Source organism: Crinia signifera, chromosome 1, assembly GCF_055691185.1.
Source record: "Crinia signifera chromosome 1, ASM5569118v1, whole genome shotgun sequence".
NCBI lineage: Eukaryota > Metazoa > Chordata > Amphibia > Anura > Myobatrachidae > Crinia > Crinia signifera.
The window spans coordinates 243,348,318-243,369,637 of record NC_139217.1 but is presented as its reverse complement, the minus strand read 5'-3'; the positions used below and the strand labels follow the sequence as shown (position 1 = coordinate 243,369,637).

The 21,320-nt window shown below is 42.8% G+C and overlaps 1 protein-coding gene across 8 annotated transcripts in view; it reads right to left on the bottom strand.

Annotated features, from left to right (window-relative positions):
* Positions 1-819: 819 nt before the first annotated feature.
* SUSD1 (sushi domain containing 1) overlaps positions 820-21,320 on the bottom strand; it is a 200,582-nt gene continuing 180,081 nt past the window's right edge. For 2 of the 8 annotated variants that reach the window (XM_083179479.1, XM_083179483.1), the window contains 3 exons: positions 14,341-14,434; positions 12,456-12,494; positions 820-1,262 (listed from right to left, as the gene is read on the bottom strand). In XM_083179479.1, coding sequence (XP_083035605.1) covers positions 12,479-12,494; positions 14,341-14,434 — 110 coding nt within the window. In that variant the 3' untranslated portion in view covers positions 820-1,262; positions 12,456-12,478. Of the gene's footprint in view, positions 1,263-10,111; positions 10,243-12,451; positions 12,495-14,340; positions 14,435-15,174; positions 15,235-21,320 lie in introns of those variants that run through there. The other 6 variants (XR_014472986.1, XM_083179486.1, XM_083179480.1 and 3 more) reach the window with 5 other exon arrangements.

Below are 21,320 nucleotides of genomic sequence, written 5' to 3'. Positions count from 1 at the left end.
AGTCAACGGTACTAATGTCGGCAACTGGTGTGGGCATATGGTTACACAGTAGCGCCTTGAGTCCTGTTGGAGAAAGTGTGCTATATAAATTCTACTTACTTACTTACAGTGCTACTAATGTCGGCAACTGGTGTGGACATATGGTTACACAGGTTACAAAATATGTACCCTGTGTCTCCCTTGTAGTGTTCCATATCTGTACTGTAAACCTATCTGGCTGTTGCAACAACTTAGTGGCACCACTAAATGGCTTCCTGGGTGCTGTGCAGCTCAGCAAAGATGTGTTTCCCATTTCAGTGTCCCTCATCAGGATACGTATATCTGTACGTGTGATTATGGGGGAAATTTACTAAAGGAAATTTGTAAAAAAATAGGTGTATTTGTATCCAGAAATACACTTATTTTTGACATTTACTATCCCGAAAATACGGCAATTCGTAATCGTACTGATGTGCTATCAATACGAATAGGAATGGCCGTATTTTTGGGATAGTAAATGTCAAAAATAAGTGTATTTCTGGATACAAATACACCTATTTTTTACAAATTTCCTTTAGTAAATTTCCCCCATCATATATCTGTACTGTCACTGGTTTACTTGTTCTAGTATACGCACGTATACCTGGCCAAATAAAGCTGATTCTGATATCACTTAAATACATTCTGCTATTTTTTTTCTAAATCTTAATAATTTAGACTTGTATCATAATTCCTGGGGCCTAAGAGTAAATATCAAAAAGATGGAAACATTTTTATATTACTTCCAAAGTATAAACAATGTAGGTGCGTAATAAATATGACAATAATGACACACAAGAAAACATTATTCAAAATATACATTTAATTGTAAAAACACTGAAAATAAAACAATAATATTCTTGCAATGAAACAAATAATAAATAAAGCTGATTTCACAAAAAAAACAATCCCAAAGTCGGATTTTCATAAGTTATTGCAAGTGCAATTTTGAGTTTTGAGTCTAATACTATAAAAGGCTCACACCAACATATTTGTGGTGCTTTAAACCATTTTCCCTTTGATAGATACTGATCTCAGTAATACTGACATATACTGTATAGACAATGAAAGTTCTTGAAGTCAACATTAAATCCTAAAGCAATCTGTAACCACATCTATGTGATGAATCCTATCTTGATTCTCTTCCAATAAATCTTGTTGTTTCAATAAATGCCTCTTTATAAATTGGAATTTCATACATTGATGGTTGAAATAAGACTGAAATAGGCCAGTAGGAATTAACCCTGGGGAAAAAAAACAAAGAGAAACAAACATCACTGCATGGGCCAAATTGTTATAGTGCAAACAGTATAATTTAGCAAATGTATCCAAAATGTATCCAAAATAAGTATACAACATATATGATACAGTATATTAAGATACAGGTAAATTAAGGGACGTCAGCATGGGATCTGCCAGAAAGCAGGGAGAAGAGGGAGGGTGTGTGGTCAACCTTTGGTTACCGTTATCCCTACCAGGGGCCGTGCTCTGCAGCAATAGGCTGAATTGGGGCAGGATTAAGGGGGGGGGGGGGGGGGGGGCAGTAACCCGGACTGGTCCTCTGTGGTCAGCATGTATAAAAAAAAAAAATTATATTAGCTAAAGGTTTTGTGCATGGAAGTGGGGTAGTGCTGCAGCTTCACCTATCTGCAAGTGTGACAATAATTAATGGTGCTGAGTATCGGGAGTCAAGGCACACTAACTGCACAAGTGCAGTGCATTACTGGGAGTTGACCCATGAGACTTTGCAAAAGAGGTCAGAGGCTAAGAAGCTTGTGCTGGGGTCTGGTTGATGGAGCTCATCACATGCTTCTCAGGCCCATGGAAGACAGCAGCAGTGGCTTCATCATGGGAGGGTTTTTAATCAGAGGCAGCACTGAGCCTATGAGGTCTCCTACAAAGTAATGCCTACAGGCTTTTCATGTGGTATATATTAATCCCCCACCCTGCCGTTACCCATTAACCAAGTTTATACTGCCTTTACTCTGTTTTGTTACAGTGTAATATTCTCCCATGCAGTTTGCAGCCAGGAATGACAAGTGGGAAGGGGCCCCCTGTCTAAAATGACCCGGGCCCCCGAAGGCATAATCGGCCCCTGGGCTGAATGGACCCTGTATCTCCTGTCATTCTCTGCATGGCTCTCCTCACTGACAGCCTCCACTGGATGTGCTTCATTTTACCTGGGAAAGAGTCAGGGTTAATGATTTAACCCCTTCAGTGGTGGAGTTTTCTTTAGGGAGTGCTCCCCACGGGGCACATTTTTTATGGGGAGCGCTCCCTAAAAAAATACACCACTGCCTCCCCGGGTCCGGGCAGTGCCGCTGAACTGTCAATAAGCCGCTGCCAGTCCCTGCGACCCAGTGCCCCATCCCTGCTCCCGGCAGCCAGCTTGTCATAAGCCGGCTCCGGAGTCTTCTATAGAAAAGCCGGAGGGGAGGGGGGAGGAGGAGGCGCGGGAGGGGGGAGGAGGAGGCGCAGCAGAGGGGAGGGAGCTGGGCATGGGCTCAAGCTGCCTGAATTCAGCGATTGAACTCAGCAGCGCTGCCCAGCTCTAAACAGTGGCAATCCCGAGAATTTTCCGGGCTTGCTAGACTGGGCACTGAGGCACAGCCCAGAAAATTCTCAGGATTGCCACTGAAGGGGTTAATGGGGTTAATTTTGTTTTCTTTTTATAAGACTGAGGTTTAATTAAGTGTTGAATGCTCTTTGTATTATATGGTAGTCACTAATGATGTCTATTATATAGAGAGGTCATTAATGCTGTCTGTACTATATATTTGTCATTAATGCTATCAGAGTAGAGTAGTAGAAATGTGCCCATTTAGAGTGTTGCTGTGATACATATGTGCATACCTCCCCACATTTCTAATTCTCAAAGCAGGACCTGCCGCACTAAAGGCGCCATTGGTCTGAAAAGGGGGTGGGGCTAAGGGCCTAGCACCATAAACCCCCATTTAAAGCATTTTGTGAGGCATGCCCAGTGCTCCCCTAGCGACTGCCCTCTCTCCCTGAACTGGACAGATGCCACACCCAGTGCTCCACTAGCAACTGCTCCCCTAGCAACTACTCCCCCCACCCCCACCCGTGGGACTTTGCCACCTGCGGTACAGTCTACAGATAGCAGGAGCACTGCCTCCCTGTTACTGTTGTGTGTACACAATGCCACAACAAACATAGCAAAACAATAAATGGACACATCTGTATATTGTGGTTGTCCTTCCTTAATTCTTTGTAGTACTGTACATAGGGGTCATATATAGAGGGTGACTACTGTACTTTCCACTCAGACAGTATTGGTACTGTAATTATCACTGCCCCAGGTGACAAAAACGGTATCTTCTCCCCTGTATGCAGAAACAAAATGTATGTTTAATCTACACTGACAACAAAAAATATATATATATGTTGCCCTTTCCTCCTATACAGAGCACCAGAAACTGAGGCCCTTTGGCCCAGTACTTCTCTGATTTTTTCATAGCTCTCACTGGGGAGATGAGCAAGAGAACGAATCGCAATCACAAACAAAGATTACAATTTGTGAATTGGTCCAAATGCTCAACTCCCCTTGCTCCACCATTTAAACCCTTGCATTGATTATGGGGGTGATTCTGGTTGTCTCACAAAAATTCACTGCTTAGCGAGACTTCTAACACCGCACGCCAGACATGTGAATGCCTGCCCCTGCCACAGTCAGCACATCCCCGCCGCTTTGCGAATGGATCAGTCTGGGCTGACTTAGGGCAGAATTCATTGCTCCCGATTCACCGTTTTTTTCCGGTGAATCGGGCTGTTTTCACTCCTTGCGGTGAATCTTTTTCACTGAAAATGTGATTCACCCTATTCAATGTTCTCTGTTCGCCGAAAGTGAACAGTGAATGCCGACCAGTTCATTGTTTCATGCTCGCTGCAATTCGCTGGTGTATTTCAATGGGGTTCTCACTGGGATTCGCCGAAAGTGTATTCAATGCTAGGATGGTGAACTGCTTTCAGCATGATTTTTGCCATGATTCACCGTTTTGCATTCAAAGGCCAGTATTCAATGGCCGGGCTGGCGGCTGGCAGCGAATCCTGTGTAGGATTCGCTGCACTTTCGCCACAATTCTCCCTTCAGAGAGATTCGCCCAGCAGCCTCCCGTCCTCCCTATTCAACGCGTCAGGGGCTCTCTGCCCCTGACGGCGATAATCACTCTCTGGGGCGAATAGTGCAGGACTCTCTCCCCTGCTGCTGCGGCTACACTGCCACTGCAGGGGATTGAGCAGAGTCCCGGCGGGGGAGCGCGCTGATACTGCCAGGAGTCCCCGCACAGCATGAGGATGGGGACGGCTCAAGCAGCAGTGGCAGACCTCCGGCTCCAGCAGTCCCAGCGCTGACATCTGCTATCACCGCGCTGGGGCTGCCTGAGACGGAGGTCTGCTACTGCTGCTGGATCTGTCTCTACGTCAGCTGAGGCAGGTCTGTGGGGTCGGGGAACAGAGCGGGCGGGGTGTACTGATGAGCAGTATCTTCACCTCTTTCCCCTCCGCTGCCTGTCAGCTCATGTCCCCTCCTCTTGCCTGTCAGCTCATGTCCCCCGCATCCCCTCACCACCACAATCAGCGCAGCAACACACATGTGTCGTCCCACCTGTGGGGGTGTCCAGTCACTTTGTGGGGGTGAAGAAGGGCTCGCAGGGTGCTGGCAGGGTGCTGGGATCGGAGCCGCTGCACTCACTGGTCCCGATCAGTGCAGTGAATATATGAATATTAATGAGCGGCTCCGGCTCCCGGCCCCCTGCTGGCGAATGTGTAAAAAAAAAAAAAAATATTGTTTAAAAAAAATAAATATATATTAAAAATATATTCATGTGCTGCACGTATATGAATAAAAATAGCATGCCCTTTCATAGGAAAAATATTCTGATTTTTGAACACAAAAAAAAAAATTTAAAACGCTTTAATTTAAAAGATCACATTACAGTTCACCTAAAAAAGCTGCCGAATGCTAAACGGAGAATCATGGCGAAAATCAATGGAGAAAGCAGTTCTCCATTTGAGCATTGAATACACTGTCGGCGAATTCCACTAAAAACCCCATTGAAAATCACAGGCGAATTGTGGAGAATCATTTACGGCGAATCGGCAGACGTTCGCTGTTCATTTGTGGCGAATTGCCTCCATTGAATATGGCGAATTGTTTTTTGTGACAGAAAATTCGCCGTTAACCCAGCGAATTGCCAGATTCACTGAAAAAAAACGGCGAATCTGAGGCATTGAATACTGGCCAAAATCTATTTAAGGTGAACTGGAAAGTGATCTTTTAAAATAAAGGCTTTTCTTTTTTTTTTTTGGTGTAAAAAAAATTAGATTTTTTTTCTGTGAAGGGGCATGCTATTTTTATGCATGAATATGCAGCACATGAGTATATATTTAATTTGAAAAAAAGTTTTTACATTTTTTTTTACACATTCGCCAGCAGGGGCCGGGAGACGCTCATGAAATATTCACATATTAACTTCACACTGGTCCCGCTCATTACATATGCACAAGCGGGACCAATGAAGTGTTTCCTACCCACGTCCCCTGCCAGCTCTCCCGGGGTGGCAGCTTCTGCTGCCTGTGTCCCTGGGAGCACTCCTTCCCCCCCACACACATTCCAGTGCAGGCACGGAGGCTTCCAACTCCCTGCCTGCCGCCGTCCTCCGGCTCGCGGCAGGGGTTAAAAAACGCTGTCAGGGGCAGCGTTGAATAGGGTGAGAGGGAGGGCTGGCAGCAAATGCTCCAGCCCTCTGGAACCCTGCGAATGTGCAGCGAATCCTAAACAGGATTCTCTGCACATCGCATAATTTATCATTGAATACTGCCCTTAGACTTGCTGCGTCCGGTCCAAGAATGTTGCAGGTGGCTGACCTCCTGTGGCATCAGCCACCCTTTCCTGGCAGGCAGCGGCCCACCTGCATTTGCATGGGGACGCCCAGCATTTTCCTGGGTACTTCCAGGACACTCTGGGGAACCCGAAGTGAATGCCCCTTGCACCTGTGCACATGCTGGGTGACCTAGAGGGCCGAGGTTTAGAACTACTGGTATATAACATTGAGAAATGTCCTCCGTATTCCATTTGTTTGCCCACTTGAATACTCCCCCACACATGAAGCATTGCACAGATCAGTTAGTTCCCTGCCAGCTTCTGTATGTAAATGTGTTCAAATTGTCATAAAATAGAAACCAAAGTGATTTTTTTAGAGGAGGGACCACTTTGAACACATGTACATACAGTACATACAGTACATACAGTACAACCACTGCACAGATCTAACTGATCTATTCAGCATGCTTGAGAAATAAGTTTTCACCCAAGTATTGCAATATTACAGGTGTAAACCTGTTATTAAAATTACAATTCTTGGTAAATCTGTCTGTATGTTTTTAGTGAAAAGTAAGCGTGAGTTTGGCCGCTAGTGTATTTGTTTGTGACTGAATGCTCACAATTGTTTTTCATTTGCTTTCGTAATTTTATACTCGTGCTTGCCGTTAGTACTGTAGATCTCCGAGTTCAGATAAATGGGGAAACTCACATAGAATTCTCTCTTGACCAAACACAGAGTTAACTTATCTTATATATATAGATAGATAGATAGATAGATAGATAGATAGATAGATAGATAGATAGATAGATAGATATGAGAGAGAGAGAATATATGTATAGATAGAATAGATATAATGTACAGTATTTGCAATGCATAGGAAGTACGGATGGTGTAACGGTTAGCATTACTGCCTCATAGCTCTGAGGTTGGGTGTGGTATAACACACCGACAGTCGGGATTCCGACAGTCATTAGCGTGACGTCGGAATCCCGACTGCACAGCGGGGGGAGCGCAAGGAAGCCCCTTGCGGGCTCGCTGTTGTGCTCACTATGCTGCGGGCACGGTGGTGAGCTGCGCTTGTCACCTATTTTATTCGCCCTCTATGGGGGTCGTGGACCCCCACGAGGGAGCAGTCGGGATTCCGACATCGGAGTAATGACTGTCGGAATCCCGACTGTCGGTGAGACCTCCGGCACCCCTGAGGTCATGGATTTGATTCCGACCATGGCCCTGATGATGCGGAGTTTGTATATTCTGCCCATACTTTTGTGAGTTTCCTCCAGGTACTGGTAGGTTAATTGGCTTCCAACAAAAGTAACCCTAGAATATTTGTGTGTGCATGTACATGTAGTATAGATTGTAAGCTCCACTGGGTCAGAGACTGATGTGAATGTTCAAATATACTCTGTACAGCGCTGCAGAATATGTGTGCGCTATATAAGAAACTGTTATTTAATAAATAAATGGGCTGTATCTTGTAATTGCTTAGCCTGGGGCTATCCAGTTAGTCCTTAAAAATGCCGCTATGAACCATGGCTTGTCAGGGATTTTATTTCACCTGTCTCAGGCAGGCAAAACCAAATCGCAGATTGCAGGGGCTGATAGTCTGAAAAAATAAAAAATAAATATATATATATATATATATATATATATATATATATTTGAGATGTTACAATGTTACAATAACTGTATACCCCCCCCCCCTCATGTATTGTAATTGCGATTTGTCAAGCTACAAAGATGATTGTTTCTTTTGCTTTGATCCCAACTCAGAATCCATCCATTAGAGGTTATCCAAAGACACGCCTTTGGCTAGATATTTATTAAAACAAAGTGTTAAATAGTTTCTTGAGCTAAACAATTAACTGAAAATGTTATCACAATTTGCAAAAATGCTTTTAGTATATAACTTAAGATAAGATTTGATTTCTTACTTAAACATATAAGTTATAAAGGGTAAGGATATAATAAAATGTATTTAAAGTTCTCAATGTTTACACTATAAATACAACTACTGATAAAGATATGGCTAACCTTGAAGGACAGACTTCTGAAAAGTTTCCACTAAGTGATAACTTAAAAAAAACAAAACATGTATTATATATGATTCCTTGGGGGGAATTTGGTTCTTTCCTGTACGCACTGCTGGGCGCCTATGCTAATGGTCATTTATCAGAGAAATACAAACATTGCTCTGATCACACGACCATTTCACGCAGCACATTTTCTAATAGCCTCCGGAGGTGCGAGAAAAAAGTGTTTAAAGTCCATGGTTTGGGTGCCAAAAATTAGATGGGTTTAGGTACACAGAGACAAGTACAATGCCTGGAGTCTACCACTGCTCCACCCCCACCCCCCCCCCCCCCCAGTGTACTTAAAAAAGGGTAGTCTGTGCATTATGGGGATGGAAAAGGGTGACGGGGATGAGAGAGGGAAGCAGTGGGTGTTTTTTCCCCACATACTATACCATAAAGTCTGTGCTCAGTGCTCCCCTTCTTTACCCTCTTGCTCATCTGCTGCTGCCTTGTGGAACCACCCCTCTTGGTGGTCATGGATGACCCCCCCATGCTGCACTTGTTTACAAGAGGTTCATCACAGATTCAGATTCTGACTCCTGGGTCCTACAGCTCAGAAGCCCAAGGACATGGGAGTGGCCTCGCTGCTGTTGATATATGCATGTAGATATGGTAGACAGGATTGCAGCCTGCTAATGGCAGCAGTAGGGCTAGAGATAGCATGAGCATGTCCCGGTAAAGCCAGGAAAAATAACCTATTACAGGTGTTTAGCCACTCCCCCTTAAAAAAGTGAGCCCTGCACTTAGTAAAAGCAGCCTCTGTGCCCCACACACAGCAGTGTGTGTTGTGCTAAAGAGAGAGCCTGCAGCTTCTAGCTGAATCACATGTACAGTAAGAGAGGTGAACATGGGCCCAAGCCCCATCAACAAGCCTGTGCCTAGGTAATAAGTACTCTCCCCCCACCTCCAGTGCCACTGGGCAGCCTTGGCAGCAGCTGCTTCTAGGTGAGACATGAGAGACAGAGCACTGCAGTAGGGCAGAGCTGTTTAACGACTCCTCGGATCTCTAAACCAGATTCCTGAGAGACCAGAGAGTCATCAATGTGACAGTCAGCAACATGGAGTCTCGACCCATGCTGAGATGGTCAGGACCCACAGTTTAAGAACCACTGATCCATTCTCTTCCTGAAACATGTCAATGCAAAATATCTTTTAAAAATACCAGTGTTACTTGCATTTGTTATATAAATTCAAATAAGAATGTTGTGTAAAAAAGATATATATTTACTATACAAGGTAAACATTACAGGTCCCTATGATGAATACAAATGTTTGCTTGGCAATATGGTGTGTGTCTTGTCCACCTTATTATTAGAAACGCAAAAGGTCTTGAGACTGAGAACCACTGATGTCAAATAATGGTATAAGCAGGGGCATAAATTCTTCCCAGTCGCCTTCAGACAAGTTGAAGTGTGGTACCCCACTTTAATAAAAAAAAACAGGGAAATAAATTTGTGTGTGTGAATGTGTGTATCAACATTCACTGGTGTGTCCTATCTCAGAGATTATCTGGGATAGAGCCCATTATCTTCAGTATGCAGCAACAGAAGTGGGTGGATCGTAGAGCTCCATTGGAAAACAGCGGTCACACTTGGATCCGGCTTTGAACCACACAGGTGCTGCTGTACATGAAGATGCCCCTTCAGGGATTGAAGCCCAGAGGCTGGCACCTCCATTGCTTCTGGGAGTTAGGCTCCTGGCTAAAAGAGTAACCATTTTCTTGAAAAAATAGCATTATTTATTTTTTAAAAGTACTTTATGATCATTCTTTTGTTCAATTTATTATTTTAGAAGATACATGTGTAATAATCTACTTAGACCATTTCTTGTGATTTCTATGCTTAATAAAGCAATGTGCTATTGTTTTCATATCAGCTCTATGGGTCCCATATTGCTACAGGTTCTGGAAACAGTGATTAGGTATGACATCATTAGAGGCATATGGTGTGACATCACTGCAAATGGTGGTTCATTGGAAGTCATTAATCATTGTCCTTAGTGACTCATTAGTTTCATTATTGAATAAATCAACATCTATATTTTTTCTCATTTAAATATATTGCAATGTGCAATATTTCTTGTTTTCTCGCAGATATAAATATAAAGAATTCTGATCTATTTTTAGATAACATTGATTCATGCACTTAGTTTTTTTTTTTTTTTTTTTTTTTTAACATTGGAGTAGTTTACTTTTACTGCCTTGTGAGATAACATAAAATTGCTCACTTAACACTTGTTTCCTGTGCAGAGAACACCAAAGAGCTGTGTCATATCCTGGTATCTTGAGGAAATAAAAATACTTAAATCTACATGAAGAGATGAAAATTCCCAAACTTTATTTGAACAATTTATTGCAAACCTACTAGTATCCTGTACTATAACTCATTACCAGCATTAAACTTGCTTCAAGTGAATGAACGTTAAAATTATTAAAAAAAGAAGCCACAGTGTTAGTAAGGGTATGGTATAACTTAACGACAGTCAGGATTCCAATGGTCATTACTTTGACATTGGAATCTCGACTGTCAGGAGCCCAACGGGGGGGGGGGGGGGGTGAGCACATTCAAGCCCCTTGTGGGCAGCTAACCACCACCATCGCAACCTATTCTATTATTAAGTCACTTTGTAGTGTATCCACATCCTCTACTGAGTTCATTTCCTTACTCAATGTTGTCCGCAAATATTGCAATGTTACTCACTATGTCACTACCTTTATCATTAAGGAATATACTAAACAAGGTGGGTCCCAATATTGAACCTTGTGGGACTCCACTTTGGACCTTACCCCAACTAAAATATATGTCATTTACCACCACTCTCTGTCCCCGATTGTGCAACCAGTTTTTAACCCAATTACAAATTTTATTTCCTAACCCTAAATTACCTAGGTTTATTAATAACCTTTTATGAGGCACCATGTCAAAAAGTTTAGCAAAATCAAGAAGTATTACATCAGCAGATTTCCACACTCTTACTGACTTACTCATAGAAGGTAATTAAATTAGAAATTTTGGATAATATCTCTTATTATTCCTTCTAATATTTTTCTCAAAATGGATGTAAGGCTGACCCATCTATAATTTTCAGGGCTAGTTTTGCTACCTTTCTTCCATATTGGTACTACGGTAGCTATGCGCCAGTCCCTTGGTACTGTCTCTGAGTTTATTGATTCATCAAATATCAGATATAATGGTAGTGCTATGACAGAACTCCGCTTTCTCTTTTTCTTCTATTACCAGGGTACCCTGCTTATTTTTTAGTGGGCCAATATTTTCCTTCCTTAAGCGTTTCCCATTTACATAACTGTAGAATGTTTAGAAATTAGATTTGCTATCTGTAGCCATTTTTCGTTCAGTCTCTTATTTAGCCATCTTGATTGTATTTTTACATTTCTTATTACATTCTTTATATGCAGCAAATGATTTGAGTGTCCCATCTTGTTTAAACGCTTTGAATGCCCTCCTTTTTTTTAGCTATTTCAAAATTGACTTTGCTGTTAAGCCACATTGGTTTCCTTTTGACAGAACACTCATCATAAAATTACAGGGCTTTATTCTCATGGGGCACCTTTCTGTATATATTGTCCCAATTGTGCTGCAGGGATCTCCCCTCCTTCCTCCCTGCAATCAGGGTGCCGCAGGCTGCAGTTTGAAATATCATTGGACAGCTGAGTAGTCGCTCAGCTGTCCATACTAGCGCTGTCAGTGCACTCCAGAGGGAACCGATACAGGGAACGCATATCGGATCGGATCCGTAATAGAGATCCAATCCGCAGCGAGTGTCAGCGGGGCCCTTTCAGTGGGAGAGGCCTGATACGGAGACCTTAAATCCCCAAGCGGAGGGGCTCCAAGGACTCTGCAATGGTGGACCTGGTGCCTGTCCTCTGTGCCCCCCTGATGGCTAACGCCTGGCGGCAAAAGTGTCCATTGCCTCCGGGAGTTACGCCACTGCTCCTTACTTATCTTAAATGATGTCCCAGCTAATCAGCTGCTAACTGTCTTGTGTTTGAAAAATGACAGTTATGAGCTGATTGGTTGAAGCACCATTTAAAATTAGTAACAAGTGGTAACAATAATATCAGTCATTATTAAAGCTGCCTCTACATGTCTTAATTATGTCACTTATAACAGATGCTAGCTCTACTTGTTCCATCTTTGCAAGTAGATTTATAGGTTTTCCCTTGCTGAAGAATTTCTGAAAGCATAGTCATGTGATAAGCAGTAAGGGAGGTTAAAAAGTCAAATATTCTTCCTGTTATCCAACACTAAAGTTGTAGGAGTTCATAGCATGGCATTAATCATAACTGAAGAATGTTAGTAATCAAGCCAATCACACACTTAAGCAGAATTTTGAATTAAAGTACCCATATTTTCGGAGTAAAAGCAAAGTTTTTGCTTAAAATCTAATTATATTTAGTATAAACTGCATTTATTCTATGTATAATGTCATCAGCAATTATGGCTAGAAAAAAGTTAAAGGTTTATATTGTTCAAGATAAATTGCAAAGTAACTTACTGACCAGCTCAAAATTCTTTACTTCCATTATCTGTTACAGCACCTATAAAATGACAAAAAAAAGTATTTAATTTTTGGTGTGTGAGGGGAAATGTATTCATTTGTTAATGCTTAACTGCCATATCCTGTTTTTCATAAAAAAATACATTTCCCCACCGAAATTTAGATGGAAACAAAAGGAAAACTTTCCCAGAGGGAGTCAAACATGTCTGTTATTGTTTTGTGTGCCCATCACCCCTCAGCTTAGTATAGCTGGGAGTATGACACTCCCAGCTATCAGTGGATAAAGCACAAGGAGAGGCCCATAATGTCTGTAGCACTATCCTTCCTCTTGTTAATCTGTTTTATTGTTTTTCAGATCGGAAATATTTGTCCACGTACCATCACCATGCATGTGCAAGATATTGGGAGACCTACTGAATCAGCTTTAAGGTGCAAAAACAATATGCAATATCCATGATCAAGATATCCAGGGCTGCCATCAGAGGGGTACTATGGGGACAACTATCCTGGGCCCTGCCACTCTGACAGAGATGGGAGGGACCACTTCCAGCGGCAGACCTTCTGGCTGCCTGCGCACCAGCCCCAGTGTCCCCTTCTCTTATCAGAGCCCACTGCACACCAACTGCCTGCCTACTTCAATTATAAGAGCCAGACTGCGGGTTGGCTGCTGCCCGCTGCTCAAACAGGCAGTGGAGCCAGGGTGCCACACGACTCACAGAAATCCCCCACGTACTGTGTGTCATGGGTAAAGACATCATGCCGTTCCAATGAACAGTGCAGAGGAGCCACCAGCCTGAGGAGCAATGAGCAGCGTGTGAAAGTCAGCAGTAAAAGGGAGGCCCAGGGCTGGCTCTCTGGATGTAACAATATTGCCTGCTGAATTTGTGCAGGCCCAGCAAGGCTGTAACTAATATTATATCAAATAAAATAATAAATAAAATAAAACAAAACCTCTAATATAAAATATCTGACTAAAATATTTTGTTTAACAATAGAGGGGGGGGGTTATTTTGTCAGTCCCGGGCCCCACAATTTCTGATGGCAGCTCTAAGGATGCATAGGGTGCCAGATGGGGTCTCAACAATCGGAATCCCGACAGTCATTTACCCGACGTCGGGATCCCGACAGTCAAAACCCCGACACACGGTAGCCCGACGGCCACCGGCTATTCTCCCTCGTGGGGGTCCACGACCCCCATAGAGGGAGAATAGAATAGGTGGCGAGTGTAGCGAGCCACCGTGCCCACAGTGCATTGAGCACAGCAAGCCCGCAAGGGGCTTTGTTGTGCTCACCATGCTGTCTGCATGTTCAGCAGGGGGGTACTGGTGATATCACCTAAAACTGTTCATTGTGTGTGCGCTATATCGTTTATACGTGAGCTCTGCCGATATTGTTAGTTAACAATATAGTATAATGTTTACCCATTAAGAAATCTTATTGGTTTAAGTTAACTACTGTGCTATTATTAGTTGACCTACTACCTTTTATGTTGCATCATATTATGGTTTACTGTTATGTAAACTTCACTCTTGATCCCTTAAAAATGCTATTAAAATGTTCAGTTCTGCTTATATATATATATACCATAGAATCATAGCAATCCTCTTAGCAATCACATGACTGTGATAATAGGAAAGTCGAGCATCTTACTCAGATGCCTTGGCTTCTTCATTTAGGTTTAACAGAAACCAGTCACTATTAAGTTTCTCCTACTAGGCATAATTCAGGTTATTTCCAGCAAACTAGAAATATTCAAATCCATAAAGATATATATATATATATATATATATATATATATATATATATATATAAATATATATACATACATACATACATAATACATACATATACACACACACACACGATATACAGAACATAATCCTTACCTAGCCAATGAGTAAGATGTGAGTACTATGAAGCACACAAAGGCAATTGATCCTAATAAAACTACAGTCATATGATGTCTACTAGTTGGAAGCTCTGAAAGAAAGAGACAAAAAGTTGCTCACGGACTTATAATAAAGATAGACCAGCAAACACAATTTTAGACTTGAGAAAATAGTCAGTAAAAAAGAATAGTGAGTAATCAGTTTAGTATTAAAAAGGGGAGCTTTATCAAAGCTTAAAGAGAGATAAAGTACTAACCAGCTCCTAACCTCCATGTTACAGGCTGTTTGAAAATGACAGTTAGGGGCTGGTTGGTTGATAGTTTATCTCTCTCCACTTTTTCAATCTCTAATATTTAATACATCTGCTGAATATGTTAATTGGACACAGAAAAATCAATATAGCTGGATTACAAATCAGAATAAGGCAATGCTAGCATTCAAATATTTCAGTCTACAGCATACTGGTATAAAATGATGTATCCATTGCATGCATTTAAATACATTAAGATGAATATAGTGAGCTTGTATTCTGTTTTAGTATGGCACTCCATATTCCTGTTAACAAATAAGTAGGATCAGTGGCTGTACACCAGAGGCAGAACTCTGGGAGGCAATGGAGTCATCTGCCGCCGGGCTCCTGCTCCCATGGGGGCACCTCCCCTCCTCTGCTAGTTTAAATCAGTTAATTGAAATCCATTGATATCGCTTCTATGGCTGGTTCCCCCTCCTAGCAGGACCATAGAGGTCACATTCTCTTTATTTTAAACATAACATAACATACATACATACATACATACATACATACATACACACACACAAGCAAAAATGTACTTATATAAGGTGGTATCTTGCCTCCGGGCAACTGGGATCAATTTACGCCACTGCTGTACACTGTATATGAAGAAAGATATATTATATTTATTTATGATGACTACATCATGGAATGGATCATATAGACCAGCGCTTTTTTCTCTACCCTTGATTGGGCTTTTCATTTATGAGACCCCCTCCTCTCAATTTGAAATATCCTCAGTACTTATGAGTGGAGTGGAAGTGAGCAGTATGCGTGTCCTTATATTAAGGCGTAGTGAGCGGTCAGGAATTGGGTCCCTCTGTGTCTGGCCGCTGGCTGTGTACTGTTTATGGGGATCCCTGTAACACCTGTAGAAGTAATGCCACTGATGTCTGAGGGCAGCATAGGTAGCTCCCAGTGGATTGCTGGTCAGGTTAAAAGTATGAGAAAATGCAGTTGAGGCTACAGATGGATCCAGAAGTGACATAACGTGATTCATCTCCACGACAACGTGCAACTTCTTCCTCTTCTGTCTCCATTACCAATATAAATATCAAGTACCTGCAGCGTACCCTCAGGGGTATAAGTATCCCAGGTTGTGAACCTCTGATATAGACTCAGCCATGAACTTATTAATTTGTTCCACTAATTTACCACCTTACAAACTCCCCCAGATTAAGCAGAGGCACTCACAAATTGTCTGGAGGAGCAGGCCACCCTCTTGCATCCTACCAATGACGATGTGATTCCCTGAGAATTGCCTCATCTTTCACCTGCCACCAGTCCATTTTATTGATACTGACATTATTATGCTAAAGGATATAGTATGCAACCCATCCTTATAGTGACCAACTGCATCTCCCCTTCTGGGTATTTCCCAGAGTAGTACACTAAAAAGTTAGTACTGTATGTGCATGACTGAAAGATTTTTTCAAATACACTCACTTAGCGGAATTCAATGCCCTGATGGCATAGAAGTGCAGAAAGCTCGCTGTCAGGGTATTCAACGAATCTGGTTCACTCACCTGTTCCCTGAGGCGAGGAGGAAATGATGAGTGTGGCCAATAAAACGGCGGCACTCGCCACAAAATGCAATCGAATTCACTGCTTTTGTGAAAAACCTCATCATTTAGGGGGATCCTTGCCGGATTCAGCCTTACATTGAATATGGTGAAGGGGATTGATGGCGCAGACGGTTTTTTTTTGGTGAGGAAAAGCCATGGTTTTTCCCTGCCGCACAACCCCCCTCACCGGCCTCATTGAATACCGTTAGCTGTCTCAATTTAGTAAATAGCAAAGGACATTTTGAGACCCGGGTTATAAGTAGGTACTGTATGTGTTTTATATATTTGCCACTCTGTATATATATATATATATATATATATATATATATATATATATATATATATATATATACATTTTTTTTATATTACATGTGAATAATAAATTGTTTTGTTATACTTTTATCTAATTGTGTCATTAAAACTGTTAATAAATAAATAATAAATAAATAATTATGTTTATAAGGACATTAATAATGTGTGTCATGTGTAAGGGGCATTACTGTGTGGTATTATCAGGGGTGCCGAGAGAAAGGGGTAGGGGGTACAAATAACATAATTACTGTTGTTGTTTTCTGGAAATATTGGCATTGAGAAAAATATGGCAAACTAATAGGTTGATTGTAATCTCAGAAACATATACTGTAATCATTTCCCACCTCTGTCATGCCTAGGGTATAGGCTAACCGATTTTACAACTGAATGTCAGGGCGTGCAATAATAATATAGCAATAAAAGAACCGTGGGAAATGATTTTATAACTAGATCAGGAAGTAACCACTTAGGTTATGATATTCTATAAAGTGACTGAAGCACAAATATTCCAGTCTACTGTGCCAGATTTGTTTATATGATAAAGAACAGACAGACAGTATTTGGCACCCATAGACTACACATGACAATTGTTTTATGCATCTGAGCACTCATTCGGGGGTTTGATAAGATCGTCAGAATCAGCCACCATTATCCACTTCATTTTACTATGTAGGCTCTCTGGGATGCAGCTGTAATTATATCTACTGTCAGCATTACCACTTCATTGAATGAATAATACATGATAGTTAGATAGAGTTGAACCCTGTGGAGATTGCTGGCAAGAAGGAATCTGTGACTCTGTTATTTTCAGTTGTTAATTATTAAAAAAGCTAAACAACAAAGTCAAATATTTATAACACACTGTAAACATCCATTTTGAACACTCACTTTTCATTGCTATGCAAATATCTGTAGAAGTATATTACTATATCAATACAGTATGACTAGAGCAATGAAAATAAGAGTCACACTGGAGAAAGTAATTTGATTTTATAGGAGGAAAATATCAAGACCAAAAGTTAAGTAACTGTGCAACTGCTATAAAACCACCATTTTCAAATGCAAATCGCCATCCCAATTTCTTAATTTTCAAATAATACAAATTATACTCACTGACAAGACGCCCAACAAAAGAGATAGCTGTGACAAAAGAGATAGCTGAAATTGCAACTATATTGCCAGTTCACAAACATGGGTGCCCTATTTTTTTAAATACATTTAACTTTGAAATGAATGAAAGTTTGGTCTTGATTTGCTGCCTGACTAAAAAGACAAACTGAACTAATTCATCAGGAAAGCACAATGGAATGTCCCAGTCATTGTTTTTAGGGGCTTTTAATGTATTTTTTAACCCCTTGGCCTATATTGAATTGATGCCAAAAGAGCTAGAGCAAAGTATAAGATCCACTACACTAAGGAAAATAAATGATTAATTTTGTTTATAGAGGCCAAATATTCTTATTAAGGACAAACATAATCAGTTATTAAATATATTTCCTATTCACTAAATAGTTCATTCATTGAAAAATAGGGTACTTGTGTATTATCACGGTGCCCGTTACGTAGTTAGCGTAGTGTCCCTGTCAAAATCAGCGTAGTGTTCCCGCGGCCAGCATAGTCAGCGTAGTCAGCGTCCCTGTCAGTATCAGCAGTGTGTTCCTGCAGCCAGCATAGTTACTGTAGTCAGCGTCCCTGTCAGTATCAGCGTTGTATTCCCGCAGCCAGCGTAGTCAGTATGTTTGCGGCTAGCTGGAGCTTCCGCAGTTAGCAGAGTCAGTCAGCACTTATTACATTATGCGGGAACCATTGACCATTTTAACCTGCCTGACATGACAGGTGTGAATCTGTTCATGAAACACCCCCCACTATCCACGTCTGCCCGAAGTGTGGAGAGCGTAGCGAGCCCCGCGAGGTGACGCGGTATGCATCCTCTCGACGGGTTCATACCCCCACTATCCACGCTGACGTGGAGTTGAACTTATAAAGTGTGGCGAGCGCAGCAAGCCACCAAGCCCGAAGCGCGGAGAGCGCAGCACGCCCCGCGAGGGGACGCAGATTACCCGTCAAGTAATCTGCGCCCCCTTGGGGGTTACTCACTAGGCTTGCCAGGGATGCCTGATGGGGACACTATGCTGACAACGCAGGGCTGCCGCGGGGACACTATGCTGACTACGCTAGGCAGCCGTTGGTCTACGCTGACAACGTAGCGGCGTGATAATACACAAGTACCAAAAATAGTTTTATTTGCTAAGCCAGTGGTTCTCAAACTCTGGCCTCAGGACGCCACACAGTACATGTTTTCCAGGTCACCCGACAGGTGCACCCATTACTAACTGACACATTTTAAAAGATCCACAGGGGGAGCTTATTATTTCACTTGTGATTCTGTGAGGAGACCTGCAAAACATGCACTGTGTAGGGTCCTGGAATGACTTTGAGAACCTGTGTCCTAAGCAATTAAAGAAAAAGAGTACAATAGGACATAAGGAAGATAGTCATATGAAGGTCGGCAATGGGGAGGCATTTATAGCTGAGGATATGCAGCCATAATAGCTTAAAAACATTTGAATATTGATGGTTGTAGTGGCATAACTATAGTGGGTGCAGCTGGTGCCATTGCTGGCCCTACCAGTGTCTTAACAAGGCCCAACCCACACCCCAAAGTCGGTAAGCTTAGTTCCCTGTATTATTACACTGTGGAAAGCCACATCCCCCTCGATCAGCAATGAACTAGCATGTTCTCTACCATGGTAACAAATCCTGAAGTCCTATACTGAGCCGTCACAACCCTCTCACTAGTTCATGCAAAGCAAGGAGAAGCCAGTTTGCTATTCTGCTGTTACTAATGGCTGCATCTGTCACACTTTATATGAAGTGTGAAACCTGGCTCCAATGTCAGGTTCCTCCGGCTCCTTTCCTTCTTCTCCTCCTACCCGCTGAACCTTTCACAGTGGCGTCGGAAGCTTGAAATGACAGCTTCAGCTGGGCGGGGGGGCTATATGCAGCAGGGGGGTCCGCGCGGTCTGAGGGGTACCTGCGGCACCCACAGCAACTTACAGAGCCCCGTCGGGTGCCGCCATCCGGCCAGAAGAGAGGGAGCCACCCGCTGAAGTGCTGCCGTCCATCATCATCCGCCAGGCGGTGGCGCAGGAAGCGCTTCTGATTTTGAAAACACTGGCCGCACGCCACTCCCCCCCCCCCCCCGGCTATATGCAGACAGCATGGACCCCCCTGCTGCATATAGCCAGGGGGGTGGGGTTCTCCTCCGCTCACCTCCATCCGGGGGGGGGAGGGCTGGGGGGGGGCTGGCTGCTCCGAACTGCTGCCCTCCAGTGGCCGGTGCCCTAGGCAAATGCCTTAAGATGCCTAGTGGTGGCGCCGGCCCTGGTGCCAGCTGTGCCTTACCCACAGCGCATCTACACTGTAGGCGCACTGCTGGCACCCAACTAGTCTTTAGAGCAAGCGTTCTCACCGCTTTGCCTCCTGCTGCTGCTCGGCTGCTGCGGGGAGAGAGGATAGCACCAAGAAACAGGCTGCGGCAGCAGGAGAACCAGAAATGTCAAAAGTCCCAATAAATCAATAGATGGCCACTGATTGGCCCAAAGAGCTGTCTGTGACGGCTCTCAGCCAATCAGTGGCTTTCCCATTGAAATTTTTTTTTTAAAAGCAGCCCATTGATTCAGTGGGTCTTCTGAAATCTCCAGCCAGGCAGCAGCATTATGGCACTACAGGCACCCTTGTACTGCCGACACAGCCACTCACTGCACTGCAGACACAACTGCCACCCCCAATGCAGACACAGTTGGCACTCCTGCACTGCTGCAAAAAAGATATTAATGACACCACTAAGCGCTACTTCCAAGATGCAATCAAACATTTAAAGATAGAATGCAATACATAACTTTTGATTTGAACAAGTGATTTGCCACTTCATAAGTCCCGAATGAAGATGGTATCTTTCTAATTCTGTAAGAGATACTCTCCAAAAAACCACAATGAGGGTTTTTTTGGAGATAAAGAAACAACAAAGAATTGGTGCAATACGTTTAGGACAAATGGAAGTGATTTTTATTCAAAGATATGCACTCACAAGGCATGCGATAGGTAAATGGCATGTATATGGTCCCATATGGCAAAAACTGCTGGGCTAGTTTTCAAGCTGCAACTATTCCATGGGAATAACAGTATTTCTGTGAATACAAAGATCTCCAAGGCATCCACATCAGTTGTAGTAGGATGTGTTGGAGACCAGAAAACAGAAAACAAATTGGTGCAATACTTTCTTAAACAGTGACAGATATTTATTGTGGTAATACACTCACAAAGAAAGCATGATATAAAAGCATGTATCAAATCCACCAGGCAAAAACTGCTAGGCCAGTCCCGAACAGGATCTCTCACCCACGATGTTACCAGGGAGGTAAATGGATTCCAAGTGCCGGCTCAAGGGTCACTAACCAGTATCAGGAAGGGCTGTGCAGTAGGTCCACGGTGGTCACAACACACACTTAACGCGTTTCGGACTCTAAGTCCTTCGTCAGTTCTGACGAAGGACTTAGAGTCCGAATCACGTTAAGTGTGTGTTGTGACCACCGTGGACCTACTGCACAGCCCTTCCTGATACTGGTTAGTGGACCCTTGAGCCGGCACTTGGAATCCATTTACCTCCCTGGTAACATCGTGGGTGAGAGATCCTGTTCAGGACTGGCCTAGCAGTTTTTGCCTGGTGGATTTGTTACATGCTTTTATATCATGCTTTCTTTGTGAGTGTATTACCACAATAAATATCTGTCACTGTTTAAGAAAGT